At 43.6% G+C, this 16,034-nt stretch overlaps 1 protein-coding gene across 1 annotated transcript in view; it reads right to left on the minus strand.

Moving 5' to 3' along the window:
• Positions 1 to 16,034, minus strand: part of LOC140126287 (proton-coupled amino acid transporter 1-like) — a 41,224-nt gene that overhangs the window by 13,059 nt on the left and 12,131 nt on the right. Inside the window, exons 7-8 of the mRNA XM_072145551.1 lie at positions 14,512 to 14,730; positions 12,852 to 12,950 (exon numbers count right to left, since the gene is read on the minus strand). Of these exons, the coding sequence (XP_072001652.1) occupies positions 12,852 to 12,950; positions 14,512 to 14,730 (318 nt within the window). The remainder of the gene's footprint in view (positions 1 to 12,851; positions 12,951 to 14,511; positions 14,731 to 16,034) is intronic.

A 16,034-nucleotide genomic window follows, 5' to 3' on the forward strand; every position in this document is an offset into this window, starting at 1 on the left:
TACAATTAGCTTTGTTGTACAGACCACTAAATGACTGCATGTGTTTAGGCTTGTAATGCCCAAAATGCTGAGCTGCCTATAAGCCCCCTAGAGGGACACCCGCACTCGGTATAGACCTGGAAAATCTCATCAGGTGATCCTCAGCATTAACCTATCGCACCCAGAATTATTAGACCTGTCCTAAGATCAAGGCTCTTAATATAAAGGCATCAAACTAAATAGACAAGGAGCAGATGTCTAGGAACTGGCTTATCAGGGCCTTCTAAATATGTGCCGAGTGTGCATGTGCTCTCAATGGGGAGAGGGTACTAAAATGCTGCTGTTGAGTTTTAGAGATGCTATAGGTCCGATATATATAGTCAGGGACGGCATAAGGGGTGGGCAAAATGGGCATTTGCCCAGGGCCCCCTGTCCTAAAGGGGCCCCCTGCATGTAGACTTTTGTGGGCAGAGAATATATTGCTCCTTTAATACCCCGTGATTGAATCTTTGTCCTGTCTATATTTCCATCTCCTATGCATTTAAAAAAAGAGAATAAAATGCTGATAGATCTGTTATATATAGTTAAATACGTTTTATAAAATTTATGTATCACATGGAAAACCAAGTGCCTTCATTAGATTTGCCAAGTGTGCATGTGTCTCTATGGGAAGGCAATAAAATGTGCTAAACACATCTGCTAAGGGTCAGGGATGTTGTAGGCCTACTGCATATAGTTGTATACATTGTGTAGGTTAAACATCACACAGACAACCAGATGCCTTTAATGAATTTGCCAAGTGTGCAGGTGTTCTCAATGGGGAGAGGGAAATAAAATGCTGCCACTGCCAGACACCGCTGTTGAGCATCAGTAATGTTATAGATCTGTTATATATATGGTTATATAGTCATGTAATCACATGTCTAACCAAGTGTCTTTATTAAATGTGCTGAGTGTGCATGTGTTCCCCATGAGTAAAGGGGAATAGAATGCTGCTGGACACTACTACCGAAAATAAGAAGTTATATACCGTGTATACGCAAGTATAAGCCGAGACCCCTAATTTTAACACAAAAAACTGGAAAAACCTATTGACTCGAGTATAAGCTGAGGGTGGGAAATGCATTGGCCTCCCCAGTATATAGGCAGCCCCTGTAGTATATATCCTGCCAGCCGGCCCCCTGTAGTGCATCTCCGGCGTCGGAAGGTGAGTACATAGTTTGATTATTTTCTTGACTCAAGTATAAGCCGAGATGAGGTTTTTCAGCACATTTTTCGATCTGAAAAACTCGGCTTATACTTGAGTATATACGGTAGGTTATACATCACATCAACAAGCACATCCTTCAGTAGGTTTAGCAGGCTGCAGTGTAAAGTATGGAGGAACAACCACAACCTGAGAGACTGATAAGACAGGAGACAAGTCTAAAAGAACCTAGTGTAAATGAAGTATGCAGATTATTTGCTGTACCACATTCTGCATCAGCTGAGGATCAGCAGTAAATCCCTTCTCTCTCAATCGGAGAGGAGAAATCTGCAGAAAAATCTAAAATTTCACGGAGACCAGATAATATTCTACATTCTCTGTCCGGAGCTGAGGATGCAAGTATTCTCAATAAGTAGCGGGGAATAATAAGTGATAAATGATGACATTACATTTCCTAGACATCTGCCCTCTAGTGGAGTATTTAACCATTGCCACCAGGATAAGGATGAACAAAATTTTGGGAATCTGATTTCTAATGTGTCTCTTGCCCGTCCTCGCAGGAGAGGTGCAATCGGTCGTCTCTTATTTAAAAGGTTTGTACATTTTATTATTATTTTATGCCAAAGATCTATCATTAGTGCCTGCAATTTCCCCTCGCTACAAGTCCTGTGTAATGATAGTAAGTACTCGGCATATGCCTACGAATGGAAATCAGGCTCAGTAATTTCGGGGACGAGTCATTCATATGGAATTCAATCAGAATTCAATCTCCAGTCTCATCTAGTATAGATGTGCTCTGGTATTTACTAGCGAGCAAACTTCTCCGCCTCTCTATTGTGACTTGCAGATCGCTCTTATACTTAACCAACAGCATCATGAAAACCAATTTACACTCGGTATAAGTCCAGCTGTTTGGAGACGGCATCCGACGTTCATTAGAGAACATCAGTGAACAAACAGAACCGGAAAACAAATGTATTCTCAGGCGATTTGGCAAGGCCTCAGAAGTTTGTTACAGAACATTAGTGAAAAAAAGCACACTCAGTTTTGGCGCATCGGCGCCGGCATGCCTGCAACGGAAATCGGGGGCGTGGCCGTCGGAAAACCCGACGGATTCATAAAAACCACGATGTTTAAAAAAAAAAAAACTGTGTCGCTTGACACGCGCTTACCTGCACCCAGGATAGGATGGTGAGCTCTGGCACAATTCAGCGCAGCAGCGACACCTGGTGGACATCGGGCGCACTACTTTAGTGAATTGCCGGAAGTTCCGAAACCTCGACGGAGAACGCGCCGCTGGTTCGCGACAGGACCGGGTAAGTAAATGAGCCCCTGTATTTTCAATATAACTACAGCTGTTTTGTGAGGGCCTTGAAAGTTCATTAGAGAACATCAGTGAACAATCAGCATCATGAAAATCAATTTACTCTCACAACTACTCCTATAACCAGCTTAGGGTGATGCCACGCATGGAGTTTTGAAACCGTTTTTGGTCCGTTTTTAAGCAGTCCGCTAAAAAAACGCATCCATTTTTTAAAAATACATGCGGTTTGTGGAAACGCATCCGTTTTTGTCAGTTTTTAATTGCGCAAATTCGGAAAAACTGTCAAAAACTGATGCGTTTTCAAAAAACAGAAGTTACTTACCGGTAATGATGTTTCCTCGTACCACGACGGCACCAACCAGAGAGAGGGATCCGCCCCCAGGGACAGGAAACCTGAGCTTAAAAACCGCGCTCCTCCTATCCTGCCTCAGTGGGTTACAGAGACTTGGAAGAGATTCATCGTTAATACATCAGAAAAAAATTTTCCATGCATGTGTAGTATGTGGGCATATACACATATGTATATGAAATTATACATATACATACATATATATTTTTATTTATTTTTTTTTTTTGCGACACCCAATTGACCGACACCAAGAAAAAGTAAGAACAACACCCGGGTGGGAATATACCAGGTGCCGTCGTGGTACGAGGAAACATCATTACCGGTAAGTAACTTCTGTTTTCCCCAGCACCACGACGGCACCAACCAGAGAGATTTTCAGAGAAGAAAACTTTAGGGGGGGATAATAGAGGAGAGAACCTTCCTCCCGAAGGAAAGGTCGAGAGAACCCGCCACATCCAACCTATAGTGTTTAAAGAAGGTGTGGGGGGTAGACCAACATGCAGCTTGACATATTTGTTCTAATGAGGCATGTCTGAACTCTGCCCATGATGTTGCCAGAGCTCTGGTGGAGTGGGCATGAATATTTTCTGGAATAGACCTTTCGGCTACTTCATAAGCTAACTGGATGGTAGCCCTGATCCATCTAGCGATAGCCGTTGATGATGCATTTGTCCCCTTGTTCTTCCCTGAAAAGAGAACAAACAGACTATCTGTCCTACGGAACGATTCTGAACTTTCCAAGTATTGAAGTACACTACGCCTGACGTCCAGATTATGGAAGGACTTTTCCTTGTCTGACTTAGGTTCTGAGCAAAAGGAGGGCAGAACTATATCCTGAGACCTATGGAAGTCCGAAACTACTTTCGGAAGGAACTTGGGGTCAGGTCTTAATACAATCTTATCGGGAAATAAAGTAAAGTATGGAGGCCTACAGGATAGTGCAGCGATCTCGCTTACCCTCCTAGCAGAGGTAATGGCTACTAAAAATACAGCCTTAAAGGTAAGTAGTTTTAGAGAGAGATTTTCTAAAGGTTCAAAAGGGGGACCTGACAGTGCCTTTAATACTAAGGATAAATCCCAGGGCGGAAAGCTTGATCTAGTGGTAGGGCAAAGCCTTATGGAAGCCTTAATAAATCTAGCCACCCAAGGATGGTTAGCCACATCCTGGTCGAACAGAGCTGCAAGGGCCGACACCTGGACTTTCAGTGTGGATGGTTTTAGACCCTTTTCTAAGCCTAGTTGTAAAAACCCCAGAATGTTACTAAAATCTGGATTATACATATCAATTGGTCTCTGACCCATAAACCTAAAGAAGGCCTTCCAAGTTCTTAAATAAATCCTGTAAGTGATGGGCTTTCTACTCTTTTGGAGGGTCGAAATGACTTGACCTGACAGACCCTTTTTCTCAAGAATCAACCTCTCAATAGCCATGCCGTAAGATGAAGCCCCCTCACTTCCGGATGATAAATAGGGCCCTGGTATAACAAGTCTTTCCATTCTGGCAGAACCCATGGGTCCGCTATTGACATGTCCCTCAGACTTGAAAACCAAGCACGGCGAGGCCAAAAGGGGGCGATGAGGATGACTTTTGCCTTTTCCCGCTTTATCTTCCCCAGAGTTCTGGGAATTAGGATCATGGGGGGAAACGCGTATAACAGGCGATGGTCTCCCCAATTTTGGGAGAAGGCATCTATTGCTAATGGATGATCCCTGTAATCTATGGAGAAAAAATGTTTTACCCTTCGATTTTCTCTGTTGGCAAAAAGGTCTATTTCTGGGACCCCCCACCTTTTGGTTATCAGGTTGAAGATTTTCCCATTGAGAACCCATTCTCCCTGACGGATGATGTTGCGGCTTAAGAAGTCTGCTTGGGTATTTTCTGCCCCTTTTATGTATACTGCCTTCAGTGATGCTAGGTGTGACTCTGCCAGCTGAAAAATCTGAGAGGCTATATGCATGAGGTGTGGACCCCTTGTACCCCCTTGCTTGTTTATATAGGCTACTGCCGAGGTATTGTCTGATCTTACTACAATGTTTTTGTCCCTCAAAAAAGGTAGAGCTGCTTCCAGCCCCTTTAAAATGGCTCGTAGTTCTTTGCCGTTTGATGAGAGGATTGCTTCTTGAGTGCTCCACTGGCCCTGAAATATTCTGCCTTCCAAGTGTGCACCCCACCCCCATGGGCTTGCGTCTGTTGTAATGATTCTTTCTGGACTTGAAACCCAGGGGAGACCTTTCTCTAAATTTATACGATCCAACCACCAATTTAGAGATTCCTTTACTAACTCTGGTATATGTATCTCTTTGTCTAAGGAAGAAGGATTTTTGTCCCAAACCTGAAGAAGAAAATGCTGTAAGGTTCTTATGTGGAATTGAGCCCAGGGAACTGCGGGAATGGTGGCCACTAGACTCCCTAGCAGGGACATACCTTTCCTGATGGTTGTACGTGAGGACCTTTTTATATTTATTATACTTTCTCTTATTCTTCCCTGTTTTTCCCGGGGGAGAAAGGTCTTTTGGTAATTTGAATCTAGGAGAACCCCCAGAAAGAGTTTGTTGGGACGGGACTATTTCTGATTTTTCTATGTTGACTAGCCATCCCAGAGAATCTAGAATTTTCCGAACTTTGATTACTTGTTCTTCTACTGCTTCTTCTGAAGGCCCCACCAGAAGAAAATCGTCTAGGTAAGGTATGAAAAGTCCTTGATCTAGTCTGATGAAGGCTGACATTTCTGAAATAATTTTTGTAAAAACCCTTGGTGCAATGGCAATACCAAAAGGGAGGGCTCTGTATTGGAAATGTCCTATTTTTTGACCTAACTGAATCGCAAATCTTAGGTACTTCTGATAATCCGGATGAATAGGTACATGGTAATAGGCGTCTGTAAGGTCGATTGACGCCATAAAACATCCCGGATATAGCAGATTTACCGCTGACTTTAGCGTTTCCATTTTGAAGCTTGGTACCTGTAAGAAACTGTTTAACTCTTTCAAATTTATAATAGTTCTTAAGGCGCCACTTGGTTTTTCTACCCAGAATAGAGTTGAGTAGAACCCTAGTCGTTCTTCCTTTATTGGGACTGGGCACAGTACCTTTTCGGAGAGTAATTCGGTCACTTCCGCCATCATCATGTTGCCTTTCTCTCCCGATGGAATTCTTGTTATCCTGAATTTCTGAGGAGGAAAGTTCTTGAAGTCCAGTTTTATCCCCCGGGATATGGAACTGAGAATCCACTGGCTGCATGAAATGTGTTCCCAGGCGGGGAGGAAGTGGGATAATCTTCCCCCCACCTGGGGCCTCGCGTCATTGTGGTCTGGAAGTAGCCTGCCTAGACTGCGTATTCTGTTGGCCGAACAAGTAACCCCTAGTTGGCTGAGTGGGTCTGGATGGACCTGGTCTGTTCTCTTTATCCCTCCTTTGGTACCTTGATCTACGAAAGGACCGAAAGGATCTAGGTTTATTAGGAGTAGAGGTAATAGGAAACCCTTTCTTTTTGTCACCTGCCTTTTCCAACAAATCGTTCAAGATGGGACCAAATAAAAAATTACCGTCACAGGGGATGCCGCATAGTTTACCTCTAGAGGCTATATCCCCTGACCAATTTTTTAACCATAACGCCCTTCTGGCTGAATTAGACAAAGCTGCGGATCTAGCTGAAAGACTTAATATGTCTACTGACGCATCGGCCAGAAGAGCCGCCCCTTTTTGAATACCTGCTATTGAGGTTTTTAGGGATTCTCTAGGGACTTTGTTCTGGATATCCCCCCCAAGCTGGTCTAACCATAACAGGAGTGAGCGAGCCACACAGGTTGCCGCTACTGCTGGTCTGAAGGAAGTGGTCGCATACTCCCATGACTTCTTGAGAAAACCCTCTGCTTTTCTATCCATAGGGTCTTTTAGAGCATTAATGTCCTCAAAGGGTAAAAAGGCGCCACGGGAGATTTTAATAATAGAAGCATCCACTTTTGGTGGAAGGCCCCAGGTGGACGTAGCGTTTTCCTCAAAGGGGTATTTTCTCTTAATTGCCCTAGGGATATAGGATTTTTTATCGGGGTTTTGCCATTCTTTAGTGATTAGGGAACGTATGGTATCATGGATTGGAAAGGTACGCCTTTTCCTTTCCGTCAGCCCCTCAAACATTATGTCTTGTACTGATTTGTGAGGTTTTTTCTCCTCTATATCCATGGAGGATCTAACCATCCTCAATAGCCCTTCCGTATCTTCCGCTAAAAATAAAGGACGTCCCGACAGTTCCTCTTCTGAGCCTGAAGAGTCATCCCCCTTTTCTCCCTCCTCCTCTGATACGGATAATGTTTCCATGGGAGTAGCAGAGGAGGGTCCCGGAAGGTCTTTTTCTATAAAGGTAGGTTGTTGGTCAATGATATTTTTAACTGACACCTGCACTTCTTCTCTAATGACAGACCGCAAAGATTCCAGCCAAGAAGAAGACTCTTCTGCCATAATCTTTGCAATGCATGCGGAGCAAGTATTTTTTTCATAGTTTGTAGGCAACTTTCGACTACAGATTTTACAATCCCTGTGATGGGTTTTTTTGGTAGCTTTTTTGGGGACCTCTTCTCCCTAAAAAGTAGTTTTTTAGAAAATTGGCATTACTGTCAGAAAACCACAGAAAAGAAATCCCTAAGAACACTCACCACCCTGAATTACCGGAGTCGGGGTCCTCAAGGGCTCAGGAGCATCACGTCTTTCTGCCATACTGAAAGAGTGTTAGAGCGCCATCCACCTGAAAGCCCGGTCTTTTTATAAAAAATAGGCTCCGCCCCCCCCCCCCTTCCGGTACCGCCTTGACTCTTTTGAGTTTTCCCACTCCAAAAGAGTCCCAAGAAACAGTAAAACACTACTTTGGTATAATACAAAACTCACCCAAGGAGGAGTACTACAGTCCCTGGGCTCCTCCTGGATCTTGGCGGCGTGTCAGGGAAAACACGGCCCCGCAAACCGGAAGTACTCCTTACTTCCGGTCGCGCTCTCTGCCATGCGCCGGACCGGGTTTAAAAGGCGCTCTGCGTGCGCGCGCCTGGTCCTAGAGGCTGGAGAAGTCGGCCGACCACGGGTGCAACTCCCTGGATGGAGGCCTCCGTTGGTAAGTGATACCTGAACCGCCAACCAGCGGTTCTAAAATAACAAACCAAAGACGCTCAGGTCCCTTCCAGGGACAGGAAACCACTGAGGCAGGATAGGAGGAGCGCGGTTTTTAAGCTCAGGTTTCCTGTCCCTGGGGGCGGATCCCTCTCTCTGGTTGGTGCCGTCGTGGTGCTGGGGAAAAACGGACAAAAAACGGTTTCAAAACGCCATGTGTGGCATCACCCTTACTCGTATAACTACTGAGATTTTGTGATGGACTCACAGGTTTGTTGGAGAACGTTAGCGAATAAAAAGCATGGTGAAAACCAATTTATTCTCAGCATAACTTAGGTTGGTGACACACATGGCGTTTTTGGGCCGTTTTTAGTAGTGCGTTTTCAGATCGGAAAAAAACCCATGCGTTTTTGACCAGTTTGAATTTACATAATTGGTCAAACCTGTCAAAAATGCATGCGTTTTTTACAATCTGAAAAAAAAAAAAAACACAAACTAAAAACGGCCTAAAAACTCCATGTGTGTCACCACCCTAAAGGTGTTTGGTGAAGGCCTCAAAATTTCTTAGAGGACATTAGTGAATAAAAAGCAGTGTGACAAACTATTTAGGGCGATGCCACACATGGCGTTTTTGGTCTGTTTTTAGTCCGTTTTTCCCAGTTATCTTAATAGATAAACAGGTTTTAAGCAGCCAAATGCAAGGTAAACGGCCAAAAACGGACTGAAAACGGATGTTTACAAACTAACCAAAAACGCCATGTGTGACATCACCCTTATGCTCAGTATAACTACAGCTGTTTTGGGAATGACGAAGTTCATTAGAGAACATCAATGAACAAACAGAATCACATAACAATTCATTTTCAGTATAACCATAGCGGTTTTGTGAAGGCCTCACTGATTTGTTAGAGAACAATAATGAATAAAAAGCATTGTGAAAACAATAATTAAAATGGTATTGTGAAGGCCTAGGACAGTGGTGGCGAACCTACGGCACGGGTGCCAGATGTGGCACTCGGGGCCCTCCCTGTGGGCACCCAGGCCATCGCCCAGCACAACGTTCACCATTCAGGACTCAAGATCTCCTCCTGCAGTCACAGGCAGCCCAGGACGTGCCACGTTATTTTAAAGTGACTTGAAGTGCCGGGAGGTGAGAACAGAGCTGGGTTATGATTGTAGACCCTTCTTCAGGTCAGTTATTCTGCCTGTTATGGGAGCCATAAAGGGAAGCTACAATATAATCCAAATTTCTACTTCTTTCTACTGTATTGGTGTCCTCAGGACGCCAATACGTTTGAAACCTGTGAGTTGATTTAGTTACTTAAATTGGCATTTGGCACTATGTGAAAAATATCTGGCTTTTGCTTATAGTTTCGGCACTCAGTCCCTAAAAGGTTTACCATCACCGGCCTAGGAGGTTTGTTATAGAACACAAGTGCACAAACAGCATCATGAAAATGAAAGAACACATTATACAGCTCAGGGATAGAGTATTCCCTGTGTAGTGGCCATGTGACACAACTGCAGCTTAGCTCTCACATGACTGGTGGAAGATAATGAGAGCTAATTTACAATTATAATTGTGCTAATGAACCAGGAAGGATATGTCCTATGACTATGTTGTGTTATGGAGATTCACAGGCTGTTACATTCTATTGGAAGTGCAGGGGGAATGGCGAGACTGAGAAGTTCTGCTGCACAGTGTAACAGCCTGTGAAGCCAGAGCACAAAAGGCTTCTGTAACACCCCCATAGCCCTTGTAGCTCTTTAGAATAATTTTAATTGTTGATTTTAGAAGGAAGGAGGCCATGGATAACAAATATAAGAAGATTACCACAGTCCCGGTGCCTGGATCTATGAGTAATGTCCCTGGTTTATCATGATGGATTTTGATGGGAGATTTCCTTTACAGGGATATTCTTGAATTTGAAGCGGAAACAGGCCAATTCCTGTAACCTCCATAAGACGGGCCCCTTTGATGCGCGGTAATTATGGATGTATGAGAGCCTCTGACTCGCACCTAAACCTTTAATTGTCTGAATATCTTTGTTGGCTAAACCCCATATTACAGGTAACATGATCCCATTCTCTGCACCGTGTACCCAACGCGATTACGGTAATCTGTACCGTGACTGGCTGCACAACAAAGAGGAGTCCTGACGGAAAGTGATAGCTCAACTACAAGTGCATTGTGTATAAGAGACCATTGTCAGCGCTGTCAGGAAGGGGTCCCGTCAGGCCAAGGACGTGGGAATCGCCGCTAAATGACAGGAACCGGATTGTACCACGGAGATCGCTTTGAAGTTGTGCGATAGCAGGTGAAGCCGGGTATTATGGGACGTGCCCCCTGTATACAGATCCCACTCAGTGTATAGAAAGAGACCTTGTCCCCAGTATAATATCTGCATTTTATCTGCCCTTTACCCCTCAATCTAGAAAGGAGCCCTGCAAACGAGAGGGACGCAAACGAGAGGGACGAAAATTGTACAATACCAATCACTGTAAAGATGGAAGATTTCTGGTCTCAGAACGATCAGTATGGGCACCCCTAGTGTTGCGCAGATAAATATACAGGAGAGAAGTCGTTATACTGTGCAGATATATGTACAGGATAGGAGTAGTAGTACTGTACAGATATATACAGGATGGGAGTAGTAGTACTGTGCTGTGCAGATATATATACAGGATAGGAGTCATAGTACTGTGAAGATATATACAGGATAGTAGTAGTAGTACTGTGCTGTGCAGATACATATACAAGATAGGAGTGGTAGTACTGTACAGATATACACAGGATAGGAGTAGTAGTACTGTGCTGTGCAGATATATATACAGGATAGTAGTAGTAGTACTGTGCTGTGCCCATTTATACAGGATAGGAGCAGTAGTACTGTGCTGTTCCCATATATACAGGATAGGAGTAGTAGTACTGTGCTGTCCCCATATATACAGGATAGGAGTAGTAGTACTGTGCTGTCCCCATATATACAGGATAGGAGTAGTAGTACTGTGCTGTCCCCATATATACAGGATAGGAGTAGTAGTACTGTGCTCATATATACAGGATAGGAGTAGTAGTACTGTGCTCATATATACAGGATAGGAGTAGTAGTACTGTGCTGTCCCCATATATTCAGGATAGGAGTAGTAATACTGTGCTGTGCCCATATATACAGCAAGAAAAGGCAATGAGCTCTTGTCAGATTTGGGCAATTTGTGGACAGCATAGAGGTGACCCCCCCGGCCATGCTGTCACCCTGGGGCGGCCACATCTGTAATATGAGGTAATAAGACGTTCCTGCACCATATAAGGAGGCTCCGAGGAAATGAGCGACGCTCCACAGGGGACGACTCGGTGGCCACAGGCTGCAGACTGACACCGATATGAGGAGATGTAGGACTAACCTGTAATTACTGCCTGGGAGCGAGCACCCGCCCGGGCCAGCGGGGGTAACATAATCCCCCCATGTACTCTACCTACAGGCCCCATGTGTAAGGTGTCAGAACAAGAACCCCAGACGTCTGTCAGTAACCAGGAGAGCAGGAATGGGAGGAATTCCTATATCCCTATATACACTGTCCCTATAACGTGTCATTGGTCTTGTCATATAATAATATGTGGCTAATCCTTTCTCTTACTAGACTTCTAATCTCATGTTTCAATGATAAGTAGTTAAAGCGCTGACTTATATCCTTTTATTTTTTTTATGGCAATAACAGGGATCCCTTATAACTGGTAAAATAAGAGAAATTTATAGGGACCAGATTGTATCCCATTTTCCAAACAACCCAGGTAGGAAATGAAATATCCGTCCTGTAATTCCCTCTTTTATCCGAAACTGCTCTTATTTACCTATGTAAAAAAAAAAAAAAAAAAGACTCCTGCAAAGTCATGTGAAAATCAGCAGAGAAGAGTCACTTTTGTCTGAGGTGAGTCAAGTTGGCTGCAGAGGGAGTGTCAATTTAGAGTACCCCATCTTTAGTACCAAGGGGAGATTCATTACAGCTTCTTTGCCAGTTTTAAGGCTCTTCCGACCTGCGCCCCAGAGTAGAGGGGGTACATTTACTATAGAGACTATAGCAAAAATTTCACCAGTTCCGATATGGTCTACAAGTCAGAACTGGCAGCATTTGCACAGGAGCCTCTTAGTGAATACGATCACAGGACCGCCAGGGGGAAACATTTTAAGACCTGTGTTCTAAATGCCAGTCTTTTTGAATTCCCTTCATAATTTTGGTTCCATATTAAACATAAGAATCTCAACTTTTCGATAGCATGAGGATTGTGGTTCTGTGATCCACAGATCCAGAGATACGGGCAGATAAAGACATGGAGGCAGATTTATCAAGCTGTCTGAAAGTCAGAATATTCTTAGTTGCCCATGGCAGCCTATTACAGCTCAGCTTTCATTTTACCAGTGCTCGTGAATATTTTAAAGGGGAGCTGTGATTGCTTGCCATGGGCAACTAAGAATATTCTGACTTTTAGACAGATTGATAAATCTGCCCCATAGTGGGAAATGTAAAAACTGTAAAGATAAAAATCCAGTTCCTGCCTCTTTCTTTAACCTCAGGTATCTCTGATTATGTTGCTCTTAAAATGACAAGCCTGAAAGACGACATTCTGATCTTTAAAATGATACCCGAAGCCTTTTTCTGGGTGCAACAGAACCAAACATAGAGAAGTTTGAAGTAATGCTCCCCTGCAGCTTCTAAAAAAGTGACTCATCTGAGGCAATACCGGACTCAAAAAGGTGAGATTTCACTTAAAAGAAGGAATTTTAGGAGGGATATTTATACTGTAAGTGGGGGAGGGGGAGCTGCTCGTTTATTCGGGTAAAAGCTGCTGACAGGTTCCCCCTAACAATATCATTAATTAAAGTAATTGCCATACCACTCCAATGCCCTCAAAGGCAAAGATGGCGGTCCCAAAGAAGAGGGGATACGTTCTCCAGCCGGCCGCATAGGAAAGATGTGTCGGATCTGGGATGTCCTGGAATAAGGAAAGTCATCATTAATACACCACACACACACTCATAAAACACGAGCATTAAAGGGATGAGCGCGTCACTATCCGGCTATCAGTCTGACTGTTGGAAATGGGGTAAACTGAAAGGGTTTTACACAAAGCCAATAATTATTTATTTTAATTCATGGAGGAAGGGAGTGGTGCGAGACGGGGTTAATACTAATATACAGGAATGTTCCTGACTCCTGGGAATGACATTCCTCCAAATTATTACTGTCATACATCAGAGCGGGAAGTAGATTCTCCAAGAACGCTACATAATAATGGAAATTTACCTTATGTTCTATTTTTTATTTTCCCCCTCTTTTCGGACCATGTATTTGTATATGTTCTCTAGGGGTATGGTCAGACAGAACCCAGGGAAACCCATCACCAAATGTTATTCCATTCAACTACTACCCCCTCAGGTAGGGGATGTAAAGTCCTTTCTAAAATTCCCTCTTTAATGTCACATCTATAAAGAAAACTTCCTCCAAAATCATGAGAAAATGAACAGAGAAGAGTCAAATTTTACCTAAGAGGAGTCAAGTTTAGAGGCTACAGGAGGAGAATCACATCAGGGGCCCCTATCTGCTGTTATATAGCACCAATAATAAAAAGGTATTGGTGTCAAATTAAAGATAAGGAGCTAATCTTTTATATCACACTAGGACTGTGGTTTTGCAAGCTACAGAATCAGAAATACAGACAGATAAAGACAAAGTTGGAAATGTGAGCTGCAGATAAAGAGAAAATTCCTTTCTTTTTTTTTCTAGAACTGTCTATATCTCCTGTTCTGTAGATACCTTTTGAAAGATTAGGGTTGCAGCCTGTAAACTTGACTCATCTCAGGTAAAATATGACTCTTCTGTGCTCATTTTCTTCTGTAAAAATGATAATCTTATTTTAATATGACACCAGTAGCATGTTCCTAGGTACTACAGAGACCAAGTTGCCAACATGACTCTTCTCTGCTCAACTTCACAAGAATCTCATCTTCTAGATCCCACCATGACTGTGGTTCCGCGAGTTACAGAATCAGAGATACAGACAGATAAAGACACAGTTGGAAATGTAAGCTGCAGTTAAAGAGCCAATTCCTGTTTTTTCCTAGAACTGTCTGTATCTCCTGTTATGTAGATACCTTCTGAAAGTTAAGGGTCTTATTTTTAATATGACACCAGAATCATGTTTCTAGATAATATAGAACCCAAGTTGCAGCCTGTAAACTTGACTCATCTCAGGTAAAATATGACTCTTCTCTGCCCATTTTCACATGATTTTTTTTTATAGGTAAATGTAATAGAGAGAATTCTAGAAAGGAAAGTGTCATACCCTACCTGATGGGGGTAGTAGTTTAATGCAGGTAAAATCTGGTGATTGTATGGCAATGGCTTATGTACTTGAGAACAAAAGGGTCAGGCGTGTTCAAATCCAACATGTCTGACCCTTCATTCTCTCGGGTAATGCCGTCCCCGCCATCTGGCCTCTATTATGACATGGGTGGCACATGTCCACTACAGTTCAAAAATGTACCCCTACTCACCCTTCCAATAAACTGGTATATCATGATTACGCTCCCCAGCATGGCCACGTTGGCGAGCAGGGAGAAGCCGGACAGGTAGCGGAGGTTTCGGATGAACACCATGAGGATGAGGAACGGCAGGAAGGACAGGATGTACAGCCGCGAGTCCATGCTCTCCTGCAGGAGCACGGTGGCGTTGAAGCTGCAGTCGTTGGTCGTCCCATTGGCGGCTTCTACCACCTGCAAGAACACGGACAGAACACATTGGATCAGTATTGGACCCGTTGTCCAGCAGTGTCCCTAGATCTAGCTATGGGAGACTCAGAGACATTCCCAATAAATCTGGTACAAGGACTATGCAAATTAGGTTCTCTACTGTCAAATGGGAGTTCCTGGGCTGGGGCAGACTGGCTACGCCCATGTGACAGTACAGATCAGAACAGAATTATACCGATTATTGTGGACTAGAGAAAAAATTCCAACTCTGGAGCTGAAGGATACAGGACGCTGGGGACAATGGAAGGGGTATGGCTGTTCCTCAGGAGCTACTTTTTTTTTTTTTTTTTTTTTTAACTATTTTGGATGTACCGGACCGATCCAAGAACTAGTGATCTGAACTCAACATGTCCATTCAGGTCAGTAGTTCTATGTTTGGTCCAGTAAATCGTAACGAAGAGAGGGTTGTATCAAATTTGATTGTTATTTAGTATCCACAGGATAGAGGACAACAATTTCATCAATGGGGCTCTGAATGGTTGGACTCACACCGATCACAAAAACGGAAATCCCGTTTAATCCCTCTCATTAATAGAGGGGGCGGTAAATTGCGCATGCGTCTTGTAAATCCATTTTTTCCTAAGGAAGAATTGGCCATTGCAGAGCGCAGCGCTCAGGTATCTCCAGACTGTCCATTCAATGTCTATGTAAGTGCCAAAAGTACTGGAGCTCTGTGCTGTGTGCAAATTCCGACACTCCCACAGAACTAATTGTAGTGGTAGTTCGCATTTTTTGACCTGCCACTCCATCATCGCTGTAAAGGAAATCTACAATCAGAATCCATCATGATAAACCAGGGACATTGCTAGAAGATCCAGGCACCGTGACGGTGGTCATCTCCTTATATCTGTTATCCATGGCCTTCTTTATAAAATCAACTCAGCTAATAAGAATAATGGGGGTGATACCAGTGCCCTTCTGTGCTTTAACTTCTCAAGCTGTTACACTGTGCAGGAACAGCCCCCACTACACAGTAAGTGTCAGCCTGGCAGCCGTGAAGCTGCAGCAAGGAGGAACTCTGGTATCACCCCCAGAGCTCAGGTGAATTAGCATAAATTTTGATAATTTTTATGTTAGAAGTAGGGAGGCCATGGATAACACATATAAGAAGATACCACAGTCACGGGGCCTGGATCTATGAGTGCCCCTGGTTTATCATGATGGATTCTGATGGTGGATTTCCTTTAAAGGGATTGTCCCAAGATTCATTATAATTTCCTAGCTGTGATATAGGGTCTAATAATCTGATTTATGGGGGTCTGACTGCT

Source organism: Engystomops pustulosus, chromosome 4 (genome assembly GCF_040894005.1).
Source record: "Engystomops pustulosus chromosome 4, aEngPut4.maternal, whole genome shotgun sequence".
Classification (NCBI taxonomy): domain Eukaryota; kingdom Metazoa; phylum Chordata; class Amphibia; order Anura; family Leptodactylidae; genus Engystomops; species Engystomops pustulosus.